This window comes from Leptodactylus fuscus, chromosome 7 (assembly GCF_031893055.1).
Source record: "Leptodactylus fuscus isolate aLepFus1 chromosome 7, aLepFus1.hap2, whole genome shotgun sequence".
NCBI lineage: Eukaryota > Metazoa > Chordata > Amphibia > Anura > Leptodactylidae > Leptodactylus > Leptodactylus fuscus.
In genome coordinates, this window is record NC_134271.1 from 110,311,326 (window position 1) to 110,334,574 (window position 23,249).

Genomic DNA, 23,249 nt, shown 5'->3' on the forward strand with positions numbered 1-23,249 from the left:
TACACATAATCTACAATTTGCAATAAACTGAAGAATATGCACGATTTCCCATTCCTGATTCCTGTTGATGTGTACAGAGTAAGCCAATGTCCCCCAGTGTCAGCACGGTGAATTTCCAAATGCACTTTCCTTTTTGCCTTAGGAGATTTGTGCTGCTAAAGATGTCTCGGAACATTATCCCATTGTCCCTGTAGTAGTAATACATATTGTGGTCAATCTAAGCATGCGTGTTGATGTGAAGATAGTTGTCCATCTGCTCTTTTATATATATGGTCCACCTTAATATCTATAACATAGGTGATAAGTATCTGATTGTGATGGGTCCCACTGCTCCGACCCCCTTCCGCCACTAGAACATTTATAGGCTTCTGTGTTAGACATTAAAGTGGCCATGTGGTTCAAAATATATCCAATACATAATGCATAGGGAAAACACCTAGTGCCTTCCTTTATAATCTTTATGGTGCCGTTCCTATTGTTTCCCAGTGTCCATTTCTGTAATATGGCCACCAGCTAACACATCCTCCCTGCTCATCTAAGCACAGGGAGAATGTCTCTGACTACCAAAGCACAAAGTGCATTGTGCAATCTGAAAAGTCGGTAGTCATTTTACAGATATGAAGGACTTGGAAACTATTGTGAATTGGAGTGTTGCTTTAAAAGCAAGTGGCAATAGACATTATGAAGTCAATTGTGAGAAGCTGTTCCTATGTCACCTAGTAGCTTACATGTGTATACCACATGTGACATATCACCTGTACATCTGGTATTAGTTCTCTACAGGCTCAGAGCCCTGGCCTCAGTAAACAGGAATACTTTTACATTCTCATAATAAAACATTCCAAAGAAAACGAGAAACCTAGTACAGCGGTGACTCAAAATCACAGATCTACTGTTCTATGGGGATTGTAAAGTTTCTTATTTATAGAGGACTTGTCAGCAGGTCTGAGAAGCCCAATGACAAATATCATCTGATGACCCTGAGCATTTTGGTATTTTCTTTATCCAAATCTGTTGAGCCATTCCAAAGATATAAGCCCTAATAATGCTAATGTGCATTATACTAGCACTGTATACAGAACCTCTGAGTATGTCCATTTGGCTAGTATAACCAAATTTACATCAACAATAAAAGCGCTTATATCTTTGCAATATCTGGACAGATTTGGATAACAAAAGAACCAAAATGCTCAGGGTGACAGCGTTTATCAGATGGAGTATTTCCTAGGGGAGCCTAAGGGTTTGTGACTCAACATCCGCGCCATCTGTTCTCAACAACTGATACAAAGAGAATGGAGCAGGAAGCAGACAGCTCTGAAGTAAGTCACTGCAGCTTATTTAACTCTCACTTGTATAGTGCCAACATATTCTGCAGCGCTATACAGATCTGCAATAACCAGGTCAGAGAACTGAGCTGTCTGCTTCCTGCTCCATTCTCTGGTGTCTGACCCACAGTGTCTCATATTGATGACCTTTCCTTTCCTATGTAATTGACCATGGTCTTCCAGTACCTGCTGCTCCACTTTTTCCATTCAGCCCAGGAGCTGCCATACTATTTTCAAATTTCTCTAGTTGATCTTGGTCCAATGAGTCATCTGGATATTCCAAGTAAGCTTTCCCTCCTCCTCCTGCTCCAACCAGTAGTGGTATAAATACACCATTCACTTCCTTCAATAGAAAAAACAATATAAATGTCACATATAAAATACATTTAAAAAGATCCACTTCTACTTCTCAAGCAGTTACACCACATCCATTGCTCACATGGGCATATTACAGCTCTGTCCCACTCAAATCAATGGGACTGAGTATAGCATGGCCATGTGATCAATGGCCAAGGCATCTTTTCCTGAGAAGAGAAACATGGCATGCCTTCACATGGCATGGTGTGATGCTTACTAGCCATGCTGGGTAGGAAAGTCTCCTATAAAAGAGAACTGCCCTATCTCTTTCAGGTCTCGTGTCTGGTGCTGTGTTGCAGCCACTGAGGTTACCTGTCATTGCAGTTTATTTCTGTGTCAGTTCGGGGTTGGAGTCCAGTCTATACCTGAAATCTTCTGTAGCAAATCTCAGTTTTGCTCGTCTTTTGCTCACATGCCATACAAAATGTAGCAGCTAAATCATAGACTTCAGTAGGGCAGCGCTGAAATAATTAAAGCACTCTACTTTCTATAGTGAGTGAGTGACATGGCTCCTGTCTTGTTAACATTAACATTACCATTAATCTCACTGTCCCAGAGTAACTGATCTGCGGGGACCCAGGTGTTGGACCCTCACAGATCTTAATTTGCTAACCTATCCTAAGAATATGCCATCAATGTTGAAAGTTGATAACCCCTATAACTGCTGCTATGACTGAACAATTACTTCTGTGAGTACAACTATTACCTCTATGACATAATGGTGATATAACCAGACCTACACAAGGGTGTGTGTATTTCTCAGACGAATTTTAAAAACACAGGGGTCCGGATGCCCATGTTTGAGTAGGTCAGTGTACGCTGGGCCTTACAGAAGCGTGATGGAATAAAATCAATAAGACAATACATGCATGATCTTGTCACCTTGAATATGAAAGTCGCTCCTCCACCACCTCCTCCTCCTCCAGCCCAGTCTGAGAGAGTTTTCTTTTCATTGTATTCATCCTCAATGATGGCAGACTCTCCCATACATATTTCTTGAGTCTTATTATTTTTCTAGGACATTATAAAAGAAATGTTTTAATTTCTATTGTCTATATAGCACCAACATATCATGCAGCGTTGCACAGACATTTCCACCATCGAATTTCCTTATTCCTGACATACACTTCATGGTACTAATAAGATCCATGTATGTATGATGGTGTTATTTATTTAGTATTTAGACATTTTGGGGCAGATTCACTAATTTTATCTAAAGTTTAGAATTTAGACTTAGTGCAAAATTAAGCTCGCCATATAACATTAGATTTTCATGTGCCGAAATGGTCAAATTTCAGCTGACAAATGGCCAACTATCTAACCAGGCAACTTTACTGAAAAAGCATCCCATTGACTTCAATGGGTTCCGTTTGCAGAAAGAGGAACCCATTGAAGTCAATGGGAGGCTTTTTTTCAGCACTGAAATTCCTCACCATTTTCTTCTGTGTGAATGCACCCTTAGTTTATTTTGCACCAAAGTGTTGCTGTATCTTAAACTACACCCCTTCCTGGAAAACCGCAGCTATTTCCCTGCTAAGCTATACACTCAATTTCAGGATCCTGTTTGCAATTTGCAAAGCAAATTGTGTTTCTCTTCCATGTGAATAGTTTCTGACAAGCCTTTTAGCTCTGTTTCTGAATCTTCCATGGTCTAAATTGGTGGATGGAGATTTTTCATTTCACCATTCATCTTGATAAACTAATCTGATGAAATGTGTATAGTATAAGGAAACTGTTCGTTCTCGTACCGTGTTAGCCAGTGGGTAGGAAATATAAAAAACAAAAAACTTGATAGTCTTCAGTACAGACTAAAGACAAGAATACCAAGATCGGATTTATTAAAATACAATACCAAAAAGGAAAACAATCGGGTGCCCCTGGTTGTCACATATAACCCACACCTGGAGACGCTGAGAGGAATCACACACAAATTACATCCACTACTGCAAAAAGACAACTAACATCCATATTTCCAGACCCCCCTCTCCTGTGCTACAGACAGCCACCAAACCTCAGGAATATGGTTGTCAACAGCTCACTGTCACCTCCGACTAACACAGGAACATTTCCATGCTGACAGAAAAGGTGCAAAACCTGCCCTCACATACTGACCACTGACAGGATAGAGATACCAAACTCTAACAGGGAATATCAAATCCCAGGTACGTTCACCTGCAGCACACCTAATGTAGTGTATTTGATAATGTGCACCAAATGTCCCACTGAAAATCTGTATGTTGGAGAGACCGGACAGCAGCTTAGAATGCGTATGAATTCACATCGCCATACAATTAAAGAACGAAGACTTGACCTTCCTGTATCAACACATTTCTGCAATGAGGATCGTAATATGACTGATCACATAAAAGTTTTGGTTTTAAGAGGGAATTTCAAATCAAAGAGAGAACGACGGATTTATGAGTGTAAATTTATGACCCTGCTTCAAACACTGGAGAGGGGGTTGAATTTGTCACATGGGTTTATGGCATCTTACAGACATCACTGACTTGAGACCCTGAGAACTGATAAGGACCTGTAAGTGTTTACATTGTTTCTACCAATTACTAACAACCCTCTACCCCCTCTTCCTCCTGGAATTCTATCCCTATGTGCCCCATTTTTTGTGTATAAATATGCAGCCTTCAGAAATGGTTTTAAATTTACTTGAGAAAGGAGCCTAGACGTTCCGAAACGTTGTAATCTGTCATCATTATTAGTTAGCCATTAAAAAGGTATCAACTACTGAAGTTTTTTGAAATGTGTCTAGTGCTAGACAAATCCTAATACTGAATGACAGATTTAGCAGTAGGTAAGGAAAACATCTATACTATTGCTTCCCTAGAATGATTCTCCCTATAACCTGTTAAATCAATATTTACCCCAGGGCAAGCATCTTCTCCTTGCTGGCCCACTAGGATATAGAGTAGCTCATCCTTCTGGAGGTGAAATATTCCCGACATGAAGATCCCATGTGAACGTTTGTAGTGGTTCTTCGCTCCACTACCTCCTGCTGCGCCATATGCAGATATTCTGAAATAGGAAAAGTACAATGATATGAGAACACAACATCACTAGAGAAAAATACAATAATAATAATAATAATAAATGCTGCATTATTTTACTGTCCATAAAGGGAACTGGTTATATTTAACATGACGTCCAATATGTCAGCAGCAGACTACTAAGCAAGAGGTGCTAATCAGATTGATATGTAGTTTTGTGGGAAAAAATGTAATTTAAACCCATATTCCGATGTTGCCCATCGCTGTCTGGTCTATGGCTATGACTGGGGGTTTGTTCCAGTGGAAGTCTTTGCGTCCTTGCCACACGACCACAAAGGCCACTGATTGGCTTAAGAAAAGGACCCTGAACTTGCTCCTCATTCCTCCACCCCCACTCTTCTATTGCGAGCAGTAATTCAATACAGTGAATTGATAAACCGTCTAATGAGACCAAGACAGATTCTGCAGAGATTTGTATGAATATCAGTTTATGATTTCTATTGAACTCTGCAAAGTTTGTTGAAAGTTCAGTGATCATGTCAAGATCCAGACATTGTAACTTACGGTCTATGACTAACAACGGACTTGCATTCCCACTATATTTGTATATATATTTTTATACATTTGCAGCAATTTATGTAAAAATGTACTAAATGTAAATTCTAATTAGGAACGAGTTAAATTTATTGCCCATGTCTAGCAATAAGCACGAATACGCAATGCACCTGAAGTTGGCCGAATATATAGTATCAGGACAATGTTGCTTTGTTATAGATTTACATCAGAAACTGATGGATTTAGTTTACACTGAGAATTATGTGAAGAATGATAAATGAATAGCAAGACTGGAATATCTCAATTCTTAAACATTCTCATTTTTCTTTAAGCATGCATGACAAGTTAAGACATTAATCATTGACAGATAGCATCACAGACGCCCTAGTGCCACTTTATCAAAATCATGTCACCGTTGTCTCTATTACATCATCTGAAGTCTATTCTAAACCTGTTCATGTAAAGTACTTGGAGCCACTGAGAGGGTGATGAACTGTATGAACTTTTAGCTGGGTGTCTATGGTTAGGATAGACTTTGCAGCACATGCTTAAAACTTGGGTATTACTTCTCATGGCATGCAAGGACAGTGATATCTCAGTTATAAGACGTGCGGCATCTGTCTCTATTGCTTATATATGGTTCCTACCCAAAATGATTAAAGAGTACTTCAGCAAAAACTAACAGTGCATGTTATGCATAATGCAAAATCTTATCAGCCCCCCCCCCATATACTTAGGGGAAAGGTGACCATAATGGGGGTCTCCTCCAATTGATGATGTTGGGCGAAAAGATGAATCTTATCATGGCCATTTCCTCCAACTGAGATAAAGCACCGCCAGTGATGTCTGACAGCAGCTTTCTAGACTCTTTCCATTGGAAACACATCAATTCTTGACTAAACCAAGTAATGCCGGTGTACAAATCAGCAAAGATATAGGAAATCAAGCATTAAGCTGACCGCTATGTATTATTCATGACAACCTTTAAAGGGGACCTAGTAAATTGCAGAGACTACCTCCAACCAATTTACCAATTTAAGTTCTTAGCACCTGTTAATTGGCGTTGCTCCAGTGATTCCAGTACAGTTGGAATTTTCTTTCTAGTTTCCACTGTTCTACAGAAACAAGCAGGAAGGCTGCTTTCACACGGAGTAGTGCTCCGCTCATTCTGACATGTAAACATGTGTCAGAATGAGGCACTTCAAAACAGATCCCATTGACTTCAATGGATACCGTCTTACACGCGCTATACATTGAAATCAATGGGAAGTTTTATAACCCATTGATTTCAATGTGTAGCACGCGTACCATGGCACTCATTGAAGTCAATGGGATCTGTTTTGAAGTGCCTCATTCTGACACGTGTTTATGTGTCAGAATGAGCGGAGCATTACTCGGTGTGAAAGCAGCCTTAGTTTTGGTGCCTGATGTGCTATCTACTGTAAGCTCTGTAATGTCAGAAGGGTGGTGTCAGGTAGGGGGTGTGATTCAGATCTCTAAGCAGAGGCAGCCAGTTTCAGAGCTCAAAATCACGCCACTTGTCTTCTTCTACCTGACACCGCCCTCTTGACAGTACAGAGCCTAAACAGCACATCAGGCACCAAAACTGACAGCATTGATTGCTTGGAAATGGTGGGAGAAAAAATTCCAACTGTGCCAGTATCAGTGGAGCACCAACTATTAATTGATGTAAAGAGCTGAACTTGTTGGAGGTGATAAAAGGTTCTCTTTAAGGTAAGGACATGACACATAAATTCGAAAATTACCACAGAGCATTATTAAGTAGCCATCCACTCAGGTTCTGCACTAGTCACAGCATAGCACATAGTTCTACCCAGAATATTCCTTTAAGAGTTTATTCACACCTAGGAGATATGTTGTAGAAATGGAAGAGTCATACCACTGAGCTGAGTTGTGTCTGTAGCAAAAGTGTGGATTTTTGTAAAGCCCATTCAGATGGATAGGACAGTCACAAAAAAATTAGTTAAGAAATCTGGCGTGTAGATATAATCTCTGAAAATGGCCTATAGCCCTATATGTTTCCACCATCTAATAGATCTGTCCCTGATATCTCCATTGCAGTCTCCGGCCTTGCTATAACTCCTAGACAGCAGGCCCACTGCCTCGGGGTTATGTTTGACTCAGACCTTTCCTACACCCCTCATATCCAATCACTCGCACGCTCATGTCACCTCCACCTCAAAAACATCTCCAGAATACGCCCTTTCCTCACCAGAGATACACTAAAGACACTTATTGTCTCTCTGATTCATTCTCGCCTTGACTACTGTAACACCTTACTAATCGGTCTTCCCCCTTACTAAACTCTCCCCTCTACAATCTATTCTGAATACAGCGGCCAGGCTCATCTATCAGGCTAGACGCTACAGCGATGCCTCGGGTCTGTGCCAGTCACTACATTGGCTGCCTATTCATTATAGAATAAAATATAAAGTTATTACTCTCATCCACAAGGCTCTCCATAATGCTGCACCTCCCTACATTTCTTCCTTCATCTCTGTCTATCACCAAACCCATGTTCTCTGCTCACTCAATGACTTAACACTTACATCCTCTATTATCAGAACCTCCCACGCTCGTATACAAGACTTTTCCCGAGTTGCACCACTTCTCTGGAATGCTCTACCCCGGACAATCAGACTATAGACACATCTTTTCAGACAGGCCTATCACAATTCCTAATGTAAAACTATCCGTATTGTAATTAGAATCCCTAAAATGAATCCTTCTATATTCTGACTCCCCCATTACCCCACACGATATGATGCCATTCCAAGCTAACTTTATATGCCCAAGCACCATCTGCACGTTAAAGGACACGACTGGTGACGGCTGACCACTGTATAAACAATGCTACTTCCGATGCCGCCCCTGCTACCTCTTGTGTCACCTCATAGATTGTAAGCTCTTGCGAGCAGGGCCCTCAGTCCCATTGTGTGAAGTTACGATTTCTTTGTAATGTATCTTTTTGTCTGTACTTTAACCCTACAAATTGTACAGAGCTGCGGAATATGTTGGCGCTATATAAATAAAATGTATTATTATTATATGTTCTGCTATAATGACTGTGACCCAAATTATTGTAATTGAAGAGTAACGCTTTCCTTGCCTGAGGAACCTATGTAGTTCTGCTATTTTCCCATAGAAAGCTTAACCAACCGGTCCAAACAGTACAGAGGCTGGGCTGTGATTGTCGCTAGGCACCTAGATACCTACAACAGCACAGTATTTGGGGAAGCCCTTACTTAGGGCTTATTCACATCTCTGTTTTTGATTGACATATGCTATCCTCATTCATTATTGACAGCATTGATTTTTAGTGTGTGAAGCAGACATCTGTTTTCTTCCCATGGACCATTGGTCCATGGAATAAGAATGGACACATGAACTATTTTGATCCATTTGTGGATCAAAGATGATCACTGAAGTCTATGGATTTATGAAAATCACATGATACATGACGCTATCTGTACACTGTCTGTTTTGCATAAACTTAAAGGCATTGAAAGTCAAAAATTATCTTAAAAAAAAGTTGATCTGTTTTCACAAAATGCATCAGTCGGGAACAGTACAAGAACACAAAATCCATAGGATTATTTGCTGTCCATGATCCATATTTATATGTAAATAAGCCCTAAATAAAGTTCTTTTTAATAGCAGCTTTTTTTAAAAAAAATTCTTATTTTCTCACTCCGGACAACTCCTTTCAACCATGAATTCATTCCAAGGTACTTAAAACGAAAGAATTTGTACAATTTTTAAGATTTTTGTCTTCAAAGAGTGCTTAATTCTTGATATGGAGCCCAGATCATAACTCACCTGAGTTATGATATGAGATAATTAAAAAGAAAAAAACACTGTAAATTGTAAAAATATTTGGTGCTAAAATTAAAGGGCTTTTCCAGTAGGTATACCAAAGGCTCAGAATAGGTAAAAAAAAAAAAAAAAATCCCCCGTGGAATTCTGACACCCTGCTTGATGCAGGAGGCACCACTTTCACCTGTGGTCAACGTAGGGCTGAACCTCTGCAGACTTTCTGTGAAATGCACTGCAGGAAAAACCACGAAGCGTTGCCAGGGTGGTTTTTCCCGCATTGCTTTTTTGTTGCGGTCCGCTATGTGGAGCTTTAGCCTAAAGGGAACTTGTCAAATTGAAAATACTGTCCTGATCTGCAGGCAGTTTGTTGAGCAGATATACAGTTATTTTTAGAGGTACTTCTGTTTTCACAAATGCATCAGTCGGAAACAGTACAAGAACACAAAATCCATAGGATTATTTGCTGTCCATGATCCATATTTATGTGTAAATAAGCCCTAAATAAAGTTCTTTTTAATAGCAGCTTTTTTAAAAAAAATTCTTATTTTTTCACTCCGGACAACTCCTTTCAACCATGAATTCATTCCAAGGTACTTAAAACGAAAGAATTTGTACAATTTTTAAGATTTTTGTCTTCAAAGAGTGCTTAATTCTTGATATGGAGCCCAGATCATAACTCACCTGCATCCTATCACTACAAGATTGTCTTTAACAAGGATCAAATGGTACCTTACATATAGGCCTATTATTTCACATCTGTTCTCAAATTCCTAGCTTATAGCTTCCTCAATATATACAGTATATCATAACTTTAAGATCTGAAGAGAACATGTTAAAAAAGAGTTAACATCAGCCATGTTGTCAGCTAGTCGATAAGCAGACCATGAAGTGTTCTGTCAAGCATCAGTGATGGTGACTTTACTCACGTGTAAACTTTGGAAAACGGAACCCTCCACATCTGGACTCCTTTAAGAGGACCATCTTTGCCAACGACCACAGAAATGTTGGTGTTGCGGTATGCATAGTTACATTGTATCTGTGTTGGACCGTTAGGTCCTCTTGCTCCACATGTTGAAAACTTCCAGTCGATTTCTTCCTCATCTTCTGGGTGAAGATAAGAAATAAGAAAATAGATAGACTTATTTATGGAAATGAATGTAAAACTGATAGCATTACAATGAAACCTTATAGTATTACAGCTAACATATATAAGGGATACATTCACTTTAAGAACACATATTACAAAATCCAGGTGTCTGTGCAAGTAGCTAAATGTGGGTGAAGTTAATGCCACGTACAGATTCTTAATAATGAATGTCTTCTTATCTTCTCAAACCCATTTTCACACGTCCAGGACACCTCCATGAGACTTACTTCTCAGTAAGTATTCATCACTCATTCTAGACTCCAGACTTACAAGGAGACATTTTTTTCAATTGCGAAAGAGAGCCAATATTCTATTTTAATGGCTTTCCCTGTATTTGCTGTCTACAACTAGATTCTAAGATGCTCTGAAGTTGGAGTGATTAATGATCAATTAGTCTTGTCTGACAAGTCAGTCTGACAGACGTGTCCAAGACCTGTCTAAAGAAAATAGGCTGGAAGTTTTTTAATACACCATTAAGAATCAATACGTGGAAAGATTTACACCTATGTGTTTCACGTGGGCGGAATGAGTCCATGTTCTTCATAGAACTTAGAGATCAATTTTATTCTTTTAACAAGCTTTTGTAGGGTCTAAAAGGTTATAAAGGTTATAGCAAACTACACTAAAACCTCCGTAAAAGATCACCTGCTGTACAAAACCACTGGATTATCTGTGACCAATGTGCAATATATCATGCATACTCTTAGAGACCATTCCCTAGATGACCACTTATTAATGATATCTGGGTAGTTGCCTTAAAGAGGTTCCTATTACGGGGAGGACCGGAGCCTCCACAGTACTGTGTGGAGGCTGCTGGCCTTCTCCTCACTGCGCTCCTGAGTCCCCACTTCCTCCACAACGATTTGTGGGGGTAGCCAGTCTGTTCCTAAGCTAGACAGGAGACTTCTGGTCTCGACCTAGTGGCAAGCCGGAGCCTATTTAAGGAGGACTCTGGCTCCGGACCGCCACTGGCTAATCAGTTGTACTTCTCATCCTGGTAGTAAGCGCTTCTCCTGTATCTGATTGCTTATATTCTGACCCCTTGCCTGAACTCTAACCCTGCCTTTGCCTCCTGATTTCATACTGTGCCTTGCTTCTGTTTCTGATTCTGGCTTGCCTCTACAACTCTGCTTCCTGAACACCGTTTTGTAGTGCGCTGACGTTCCCTTTGGATTTCCCACTGTACTGCGTTTCCCTCTTGTTGACTACCCAAACTGTACCACTACGATTTACTCTCTGCTGCCACCTGCTGACTACCTGCCACAGCCTTCTGGATCTCTGGACCTACTGCAACCCAAAACATCTGCTGGTAAGAGATCTCAGGGTCTGGTATACCCTGATTTGTGGTGCGCTGTGTGTTTGGTGTTTCCCGACCTTTGCCGCTCTGTCCAGTACTGCAGGCAAGTCCGTCCTCACCACCTGAGCTCTGGTTAACACCATTGTGGGGTTGGAATTAGTGCAGCCCGGGTGGTGTTGGACACACAGCACTGTGTTAACCATTTTATTCGGTACATCTAGTACTGGTTCTCGGTTTGGCTCTGAACTGCATCTGCTATCCTCACAGTTCTACTATTGTTAGATATTAGCACTATGTGAAATGCTCTACAGAATATGGAGTTCCATAATTGTCAGCTTCTAACTATATTCAGCTTGAAAGAAAAAATAGAAATTAATCAATAAGATCTATATTGAAAGAAAAAAAACATACTCTTGAATACCAACCCGTGTAAATTGGTTCTGAAAGAGGTCTTAGGATTTCATCTTCCCAAGGGTCTATCTCATGTGATCCATCCTGTTCTCCAGAACTGCTTTCTATTCTTCCTAGCACAAAAAATACATAGAGACCAGCTTACACATGCCTACGTGATGGATATCTATGTAGTTATAGGATTTAGAAGAAAAGGAATCAAAGAGCTGAATGTGCCCACTGAACATGCGGAGCTCACCATGATAAACCAACGCCGGAAATCTCATTTCCAAACAATTATGGCACAAGCAAAATACTGTCCAGATTATTATCACATTTCACAGCTCCAGTCTACTTACCGGAATGAAAGCAGTCAGCAGAAAAAGTGACATTATCTACGATGATGTGCGAAAATGAATTCCAACCCCATGTCGCCAATAGCTGTATGTGGAATCTGATGGAATGAAATCAACAAATGTAAACGCACACATATATATTTTAACATAATGACATTGATGGGGGCGGTAAAATAATAAAGTTTTGCGACCTCATAACATTAAATAACAAGAAAATATGTTATAGGTTTAATATAAATATGAGATAATTAAAAAGAAAAAACACTGTAAATTGTAAAAATATTTGGTGCTAAAATTAAAGGGTTTTCCAGTAGGTATACCAAAGGCTCAGAATAGGTAAAAAAAAAAAAAAAAAATCCCCCGTGGAATTCTGACACCCTGCTTGATGCAGGAGGCACCACTTACACCTGTGGTCAATGTAGAGCTGAACCTCTGCAGACTTTCTGTGAAATGCACTGCAGGAAAAACCACGAAGCGTTGCCAGGGTGGTTTTTCCCGCATTGCTTTTTTGTTGCGGTCCGCTATGTGGAGCTTTAGCCTAAAGGGAACTTGTCAAATTGAAAATACTGTCCTAATCTGCAGGCAGTTTGTTGAGCAGATATACAGTTATTTTTAGAGGTACTCCAGTATAAAGCTGTTTTTTTGGTCAGGATTTTGACGCGGAATCTGAGTCTAAATACAGCTCAAAAAACTGCCTCCCATTGAATTCAATGGGTTCCTTTTTCCGTGAGCGGTTTGTTCCTGCTCACGGGAAAAAGAAGCAACATGCCCTTTCTTGAGGTGGATTTCGTGGTGGAATCCACTGCAGAGTCCGCAGCACGACACCTCCCTCTTAACTAGGCATATTAATTTGGCCCTAATCCGGAGCAGAATGCCGCAACTGCACAACTGCACCAGCATCCAGTTGTGGCTAGCAGTTTTTTGGACTGGATTCTGAGGCGGCCTCTGCGTCAAAATCCGGTTCAAACAACCCCCCCCCCCTGTGTGAACCCTTTTTAACTTGTGCTTTCTACATCTATATCTCTGCTTATCATGAACTTAGGAGTCCATTGTGTGGTCCTCCCTGTCTGAATGTGCATATAGAGATATTTGCCAATCACTGAGTTGTCCGCCAATAGGCATTCTATGTCAAGAATGAGCAGAGATTCAGATGATAAGTTATATTAGATCTTTCTAAAAAGCTATTTTATCAATCTGCATCTCCTGCACTGTAATATGATGCCTGCAAATAAGAGTGGATATTTAATGTGATAGGTTTCCTATGAGACTTCTAATAAGAGGGAAGTTAGTGACTACCAAAAATAAGTCAAAGAAATAATAAATAGGATGTAGAAAGTTGGATTCTGGGTAAACCAGGTATTTCTGGTATTAAGCCCCAGTGAAAATGACCTTGTAAAGTCTCAAGTGGAGAAGCTAGACAGGCATCTAATGAACACAACTTCCTGTCAATCTCATGCCATACATCATGTACAAAACCTCTTGTTGTTTCACAGTCCTGCTTTTAGGAGTATGAAAAATCCATCAAAATTACCAACTACTCAAAATAGGGAGAAAAGTTCAAATCTACAAGCCTATGAGATGATACAAGATCAACCATATGGTCAAATTCTAAAATAAAAATAAAAAATTTAATAAGCATTAATATGCAAACCTGTTAATATTCCAGGGAATCATCATTGTTGCTGCCGACCAGCCAGTGTGCGTTTCGTTGATTTGCCATAACTTAGAGCTTTGTATAGAATTTTCTTCTCGAGCATACGCTGCCAGAGACCCATTGAAGTTTCCATACACAAGGAATTTGAAACTGAACTAAAATGACAGAAAAAAATAAAGGCTTTACTTACTCAGGTTCATCACAATAGCTGTGAATGCCCACTGCACTCCAGAGGATTGTCAACCAAGAGTATGGCAATAGGACTGCCAGATAGTACTATTGCAACTTATCTTAAAAACTAACTATAGTGTTAGTTAAACAGGGAGCAGGAGGAGGATGGAGTGTCATCTAGACCTCTCAGAATCTTGGTGTAGTTTGCTATTCTACCACCAGTGGCCGCTGTTTCTCACTCTGAACTATTGTGTTACACTTCCACTCCTCACCACTGGAGGCTGCAGTATTCATCCTAGGAATTGCCTTTAAAGGGGCTCTATCAGCAAAATCATGCTGATAGAGCCCCACATATGCGTGAATAGCCTTTAAAAAGGCTATTCAGGCACCGTAAGTTATATTAAACTACCCTCCCCCCCCCGTTTTAAAATTAAAAAAATGGCCTGGGGGCATGGACTGGACCTGAGGACATCGGAGGAAGAGGAGGCGTGGATGAAGAAGACGGCGCACCCTGAATGCCCGCCCACCGTGCACGTTCGGTAAGTTGATCACATTCTGTTTTAGGGTTTTATTTTAAAATGGGGGGGGGGGGGGTAGTTTAATATAACTTTTTAACTTTTACGGTGCCTGAATAGCCTTTTTAAAGGCTATTCACACATATGTGGGGCTCTATCAGCATGATTTTGCTGATAGAGCCCCTTTAACATACATGACTGATCTGTACCAATGTGAAGCCATCTTGTTTTCTGTTTGGGTCTAGTTACACCCATAAGGCAGTACAGCCTTTGCTTGAGTATTGTGCCTTGTTCCAGTTTCCTGCTCCTCAGGACTGTTTTTCTCAAACTGTTTCTACAACTTACTGTATTTTCCTTGTGATCTACACTTCAAGCTGCACCCTGGACTACTACTCTTCAGTACCTATCTGCATCTGGCTTATTCCATCTGGTCACTGGATTCCAGTTGTGTATACCAGTTATGTTACAAGACCTCTCCACTAGTCCTCCTTATTTCACAGACATATACGTACGGTAAAGAGATCGTGCCATTAAGGACACTATCCCTTGTCCTGAGGATAGCCTTAGGACAAGATAAATGTCTTATTACTGGGGGCCTGACTGCCAGATCCCTGAGCATTCAGGAGAATGGGGGACCGAAAGTCCTCTTAAAGCTCCTTGTGAAAGTAATGGTAGTGCACTTGTGTGAGCAGCCCCATAGCAGTGGATGGAACACCCGTCACACAAATGCACTGGTGCTCCATTCACAAGAAGTTAGTATTCACAATAGTTAGTATTTTGGTCCTCTACTTGCTGGCTTCCTCACCATCAAAGGATACCTGAATTTGTGTTTTTTGGTTCTAGGACCATAATAGATATTGGCTTCCTCACCATCAGGGGTTGCCTGAATTTGTTTTTCTGAGCCTTAGAGCAATAACACAAAGTGACTTCCTATCTCTTAGCAGCTGATCTGTTAGTAGGACACTGTCCAATGACAGTTGACATTTTTAATTCACAATTGCACTATCAATCACGTGGGTTTGGTCATAGAATATTTAATTGGTTATTCAATAAATGTTAAGTTTTAGATTTTATAGGAAATTAGTTTTTTTTTTCAAACCAGTAAATATCTTTGGTACTTCTAGCTTTGTTTCTATAGAATAAAGTCTATTTTATTTTAGATTATTAATATTCTTGTAGCGTACCCAAAAAAATTTTTTTCATATAAACTCAGAGTTTAAACTTTCTTTTTTAATGGGGAATTTTTTGTTTGTTTGTTCCTTTGGGTATTTTAACTGAACCAATAAAGGCTATATTTTAATTCGTCCCATTTTGGGTAGGTTATACTCCCCTACTCTGAGTTTATATGATATAGAATAAAGTCTACAAGAATTTCATCTGTATTGTAATAATTGCATCGTATTGTTCCATCCACAAGGAGGCTTTAGGAGGATTTTCAGTTCCCGTTCTCCTGATCACTGGGGGACTTGCCAGTTGGGGTCCCAGTGGACGTACACTTACCTCTTGTCCGGTAGATGAGGAATAAGTGTCCAGAACAGCACAAGACCTTTAAGACTTTCTAGCACCAAATATCAATAAAAGGTAATTTATTAAATTGCATTTAGACATCTGAATGACATAAATACCTGGCAGTCCTTGTTGGCAACCACAGGAGGTAGACTGTCACTGTATACACTTGCAGAACTGTCATTATGCTCACTCTCTATCAGTAGGTAGAGAAAGTTTCCTTGGGGGGAAAAAGACAAGATAAAAAAGGTCACTGATAACATGTTCTAAATATGGAAATGTCCTTATTGTAGACTTGATGTTGTTAATAGAATGATGTATATTAAAGAGATATTCCCATGTACATAACTATTTATAAATTTGTAGATAATTAAAAATTTAACATTTTTGCAAATATAAATAATTAAACATTTTACAAAGTTTTAAAGATATTCACTAAATATCTTGTGGTCACAGTCTTGTTGTCTTGATAAGTTCAGTGGATACGACCATGAATGCAGGAAATTTCTAAGGTCAGAAAATCTGCCATGATTTTCTTATTGTGACTAGGATATCTTCTCATACATGTATGTGATTATGTTCATGGGAATACCCCTTTAATGATGTATGTTACTAGAAGGTGTCATCTTCATCAATGAACCCAAGGTGGTCTAGCTAACCAGTGAATCAGTCAGACACTTTGGACCTCAGCATGTGCCCAGTGGACACTTCAGGCCTACTTACCATATGGCACAGGTGGTTATACTCTAGACATATAGTCATTAGTATAGAAATGGATTTACACTGGCTACAGCTTTGTGTTAAGAGTTAATAGGGCAAAGTCTACTGACAGGTTTCTTTTAAGGGACTCCTTTTACAAAAGGGATTGCTCAAAGCAGACATTCACTCTATTTATACAGGGTTTAGAGAATCAATAGTCTGCGCCTGTTATCTGCAAGTGTCATCTGTGAATACCCTTGGATTTAAGAAAACTGCATCCTGATGAAGGCCTTACAGGCCACTGGCTGGGCATTCTCTGGTACTGGATCACATGTGCTCATATACACTCACCGGCCACTTTATTAGGTACACCATGCTAGTAACGGCTTGGACACCCTTTTGCCTTCAGAACTGCCTCAATTCTTCGTGGCATAGATTCAACAAGGTGCTGGAAGCATTCCTCAGAGATTTTGGTCCATATTGACATGATGGCATCACACAGTTGCCGCAGATTTGTCGGCTGCACATCCATGATGCGAATCTCCCGTTCCACCACATCCCAAAGATGCTCTATTGGATTGAGATCTGGTGACTGTGGAGGCCATTGGAGTACAGTGAACTCATTGTCATGTTCAAGAAACCAGTCTGAGATGATTCCAGCTTTATGACATGGCGCATTATCCTGCTGAAAGTAGCCATCAGATGTTGGGCACATTGTGGTCATAAAGGGATGGACATGGTCAGCAACAATACTCGGGTAGGCTTTGGCGTTGCAACGATGCTCAATTGGTACCAAGGGGCCCAAAGAGTGCCAAGAAAATATTCCCCACACCATGACACCACCACCACCAGCCTGAACCGTTGATACAAGGCAGGATGGATCCATGCTTTCATGTTGCTGACGCCAAATTCTGACCCTACCATCCAATGTCGCAGCAGAAATCGAGACTCATCAGACCAGGCAACGTTTTTCCAATCTTCAATTGTCCAATTTCGATGTGCTTGTGCAAATTGTAGCCTCAGTTTCCTGTTCTTAGCTGAAAGGAGTGGCACCCGGTGTGGTCTTCTGCTGCTGTAGCCCATCTGCCTCAAAGTTGGACGTACTGTGCGTTCAGAGATGCTCTTCTGGCTACCTTGGTTGTAACGGGTGGCTATTTGAGTCACTGTTGCCTTTCTATCAGCTCGAACCAGTCTGGCCATTCTCCTCTGACCTCTGGCATCAACAACGCATTTCCGCCCACAGAACTGCCGCTCACTGGATGTTTTTTCTTTTTCGGACCATTCTCTGTAAACCCTAGAGATGGTTGTGCGTGAAAATCCCAGTAGATCAGCAGTTTCTGAAATACTCAGACCAGCCCTTCTGGCACCAACAACCATGCCACGTTCAAAGGCACTCAAATCACCTTTCTTCCCCATACTGATGCTCGGTTTGAACTGCAGGAGATTGTCTTGACCATGTCTACATGCCTAAATGCACTGAGTTGCCGCCATGTGATTGGCTGATTAGAAATTAAGTGTTAACGAGCAGTTGGACAGGTGTACCTAATAAAGTGGCCGGTGAGTGTAGACTGCTTTACTGAAAGACACCATGGTTCCTGGCATCCTGACTATTCTCTATTCCTGTGCATTTTTTATTTTATTTATTTTTTTACACAACATGGCTGCCTCCACTTTTTCGTTAGATAGCTTAGAGGTAGAGTTCTGAATGTACAAGAAGACTATAAGGCTAAGGCTCCACACTGCAAACTGCAGCCATAAAGCACTTTGGAAAAGACTGTGGTGGAAACACTTTTCACAGAAGTCCACAGAGTTTTCTTCTGCTGAAATTCTATCTCTATTTGGGGCAACATGGTGGCTCAGTGGTTAGCACTGCTGCCTTGCAGCACTGGAGTCCTGGGTTTGAATCCTGCCAGGAACAACATCTGCAAGGCGTTTGTATGTTCTCCCCGTGTTTGTGTGGTTTTCCTCCTATACTACAAAGACATACTGATAGGAAAAAAATGTACATTGTAATCTCTATATAGGGCTCACAAGGTACATAAAAAATAAAAAAAATTCTGTCTCTATTATAGCTATATGGAAAACGCCAGCATTTCTGTGTGTATATTTGACATGTTGTGATTTACAAAAATGCAACGCTTTATGAAATCGTAGCATTTCCACTGTGTTCCACTGGATTTTATGCATTATTTCTTCACTTTGCAGCTACTGTAAAATGCAGCATATTTTGCCTAATCCCATCAACTAGAGATGAGCGAGTAGTGTTCGATCGAGTAGGTGTTCAATCGAATACTACGGTATTCAAAATACTCGTACTCGATCGAACACTACTAGCTGTTCGAAGTTTAAGGTTCGATGCAGAACCAGCGTTGATTGGCAGAATGCTATACATTCTGCCAATCAACGCTGGTTCTTCTCTTACCTTTAGAAGTCTTCTCCGTGCAGCGTCCCTGCGGCATCTTCCGGCTGGAATTCACTCTGCCTAGGCATCCGGCCTAGGCTGAGCCGACTGCGCATGCGCGGGCCGGGCAGAGCGCATGTGCAGTCGGCTCTGCCTAGGCCCTGATGCCTAGGCAGAGTGAATTCCAGCCGCAAGACGCCGCGGGGGCGCTGCGCCGGGAGAAGACTTCAAGGGGAATCCAGCCCGACTGTCACTCGTGGACTTGGTAAGTATAATGTTATCGAATTTTGGGTACCCCTGAAACAAGCATTTCCCCCCATAGACTATAATGGGGTTCGAAATCCGTTCGAACAGCGAACAGTGTGCGGCTCTTCAAATCGGATTTCGAACCTCGGACATTTTAGTGTTCGCTCAACTCTACCATCAACACATTGCAGAAAAAAATCTGCAGCATAATTGTTGCAGATTACAGTTCCTAGAGTCATAGCACTGCCTAGCCTTATACCATTACTTTCTGTAATGGGAGAGGAAGAGGAAAGATATTTTTCATAAGAATTACATTTTTGCTTGCTTACCTCCAATATGCTCTGCGCTTACATTATTTCCACCATCTATCTTCCCAGAACTTGCGTATTTCCAGTGCTCGCCCCCGGTGATGTTAGCTTTCCAGCCACACATTTCTTTTTCAAAATCACAGTGGGCACCAATGGGAAGAATTTTTTCTGGAACACACAAAAAAATAAAAAACAGTACAATCTGAGGGCTTGTTCACACAGCTAATTTTTAGCATGTATTCCGTGATAAAATCCAGGTGAAAAACACATGGTTTTAATAGAATCTCCATCTGTCTAACATAACTCAGACAGTGACTGTAGTTGTCTACTGAGTTCTATGACTATAAAACTGAACCAATTCAGTTCATGGGAAGACTTACCACATATTGAGCCCTCATCCTCTCCTCCTGGGCAGTCGGTCTGAAAGTCACACACCTTTACTTGACCAATACATTCCCCATTATTACAACTGAATGATGAATCCCATGGACATATAGATAAATCTTCTTCATAACCTGAAGAGATACAAAACATATAATATCTATTACTGCATTTGTGAAGTTCTGTTTAGGGCTATATCTTTGCTCACCTGTATTAGTCTGATCATGGTTATAGGTATGATATGAGGTCAGTGTACATCCATGTGAGCCCCTTAGGATGTACTGCATTTGTATGGTAGAAATTCTTAAAGCAGTAACACAATACCTATGCAGAGGTTTTATCACATATGAAGGCTACACTCGCACCAACATGGAAAACCAGCAGTGAAAAATAAACAGTCGATTTTTTCATGACCGTTTTGCAACCATGGCGTATCTGTTTTCACAGATCCCCCACAGAGTCTATTGAGGGATCTGAGAAAATGAACACAAATGGGCATATGAATAGACACGCTGGGAGGTGCAGCTCCGACCAAAAACTAAGGGCTCGTTCACATCTGCGCCCGGTCTCCATTCTGCAGGCTTCCGTTTCCTGCACAAAACAGAGGCAGGAGACGGAAACCTACAGGACTCTTCAAACCCATTCATTTGAATGGGTTTGAAAGATGTCCGGTCGTGAGCGGCGGTGAGTGTTTTATGCTCTCTGCCGCAAAACCGTTTTTTTTAAACCAGACACAGAGTCGGACATGCAGTACTCTGTGTCCGATTTAAAAAAAAACGGTTTCACGGCGGAGAGCATAAAACGCTCACCACCGCTCACGGCCGGTCCCGGTCTGATAGGTTTCCGTCTTCTGCATGCAGAAGACGGAAACCACAGAACGGAGACCCGAACGCAGGTGTGAACCTAGCGTAAAGCTAAAGCAGAACACACAAGTGGGAAGAGGGGGAATGGTAGAGAAGAAGGATAGTGGAGGGGAGGATAGGAGGTGGAGAGGGACAAAGAACACAGCAGCAAGCAATAACACTTGCACCATATGAAATACCATAAGAGTGGACCATGAGGTTCCATAGACAATTGACAATGGGGTGCGGACTAAGCCATTCATTGGACATGGGCAGGCATGTGAATTTTATCCTGAGGGCTGAGACAAGCTGAGTACCACATGGCCATTTATGATGTTCATATGAATAAAGCATAATGGAATTTTTCAGTAACTATGGGGGAAATCATGAGCCACGCAACGTCCAAAGGAACCTGGAATAATTTCATATATATGGCACAAAATATGTAGAATACACCTCTGTACAAGCACAGGCTGTGAGATGGAGGCATAGAAATGGGTTAACATCACATTATAACAAATACATAACATGTGTTACAGAGCCGTAATATGAACAAATGCGCGACTCCTTGGTGTTATATAGTATATTGCTGTATGGGTTTCTACCCCAATATATGCTTATTGTTGTCTCTCAATCAGACTTCATTTCCAGTCTCCGCTCATCAATCAGATCTGACTTCAGGTTGTAACGTAAATCCATCAGTAAGTTCATCCTGTCTTTAGATAAGTTGTCAATAGGGAAAATATATAGCCTATTACAATAAAGATCCATAGCTACCAGGCTGTATAGTGAACTAGCGCGCTGCTGTAAATCAACGCCTTTCATCTGTAAATAATATAGAGTGTACTCTAATTTCTGAGACATGAACGCATGCTGGGATTTACAGTACATGCAGGCGCTGCTGTCTATACGTATAGAATAGAAACAGATGCTTATAATTAAAGACAGAGCTCCTTTGTTCCTTTCTTCCACTGGGTCTTGAGACTAAGCATGTCTCGTGGGATGGAATTAACGTCTGATATAACAAAACTCAAATAATTTAATTTACAGACAGTGGTGTACTTGTATGAAATATGTACGTTGCCTAAAAATATTATTTTACTGTGAATTACTGCATTTGCTAAACGTAGTTCGTGCTTTCTTATTACACATCAGTTATAATACTATGAAACGTGAAGCTCCTTGGCTTTGATGCACAATATGCTCCAGCCCCCCCAGAATTGCAACTTCTGCGCCCCTTCATCCATTTCACAACAACAAATATTTGGAACGTGCTTTTCTCACAATGGACTTTAAATGCAGTCTAAAATATATAGGGGCAACGGCTCATTCCATAGGTTACTACTGATGATCCCATATGAGGGTCTGAGGCCTTCATGTTCATCCTTTTCAATAACCTCCTAGGTGGCCACCTTTATGGCATACCCCTAATCCTTGCGTTATACTTGGTCAACCAATACTTACCCTATTACTACTCTTACCCCTGCTAGAGGACAGATCCTTGACTTTTACATAATGAGTATACTCATATGGTACACATTAACAGTACTGAGATTATCTGAGCTCCCCTAGTTTATTATTATATGCCTTTATTGCGTATGCATCTATGCTTGGAGATATATTGTATAAGAGGATGGGAGATAACAGTAAGTGTTCTGTCTGTGCTCAAATGCACACTTACATCATGTAGTCAGCGATGAAATTAACATCTAAAAAGAGGTTTAGAATCTTACCATCAAAGCAGTTTCTGAGGTTGATACTGTCCAGAATTAAGAAGCTCTCCGTCTTCAGAGTACAAAAGGTGTGACTCAGAGTGATATGAAAGGGTCCATCTATTTCACCAATATCTGTGCTCAACAGCTTCCAGTGAGACCTAATGCACCAACCAGAACACAGAATGAAGTATTATATTCAGTCTCAAAGCTTTATTTTTATCATTTTGGTGAGAAACAGTGGGAGCCATCTGTCCTTCACAATGTGAGGCTTGTCAGTGAGACGTCCAACCAGGTGGCTGGAGGCTGTTCCCACTGTGCTAAGGAAACATCCAAAGAAATGGATTTCCACGCTGCTGTGTCCTGCACAATAGGACTGTAGTAGGATCACATGATGAAAAAACAAAAATGTATTATTACAGTGGTCACCATCCTCTCAAATGTCTTACCATTGGGGAACTTCATACGAAATTTCGCCTTATGGTTGTCTTCTAAGGGCTGATAGTAATTATGTAACTTTATAAATGTAGCTCTGCTGGTTAGATGTA

The 23,249-nt window shown here is 40.8% G+C and overlaps 1 protein-coding gene across 1 annotated transcript in view; it reads right to left on the minus strand.

Annotated features, from left to right (window-relative positions):
- Positions 1–23,249, minus strand: part of LTK (leukocyte receptor tyrosine kinase) — a 113,306-nt gene that overhangs the window by 24,401 nt on the left and 65,656 nt on the right. The window contains exons 5-15 of the mRNA XM_075280852.1: positions 22,723–22,862; positions 20,147–20,281; positions 19,788–19,934; positions 16,232–16,332; positions 13,918–14,075; positions 12,270–12,364; positions 11,946–12,044; positions 10,003–10,180; positions 4,562–4,712; positions 2,565–2,696; positions 1,512–1,668 (exon numbers count right to left, since the gene is read on the minus strand). Of these exons, the coding sequence (XP_075136953.1) occupies positions 1,512–1,668; positions 2,565–2,696; positions 4,562–4,712; positions 10,003–10,180; positions 11,946–12,044; positions 12,270–12,364; positions 13,918–14,075; positions 16,232–16,332; positions 19,788–19,934; positions 20,147–20,281; positions 22,723–22,862 (1,493 nt within the window). The remainder of the gene's footprint in view (positions 1–1,511; positions 1,669–2,564; positions 2,697–4,561; positions 4,713–10,002; positions 10,181–11,945; positions 12,045–12,269; positions 12,365–13,917; positions 14,076–16,231; positions 16,333–19,787; positions 19,935–20,146; positions 20,282–22,722; positions 22,863–23,249) is intronic.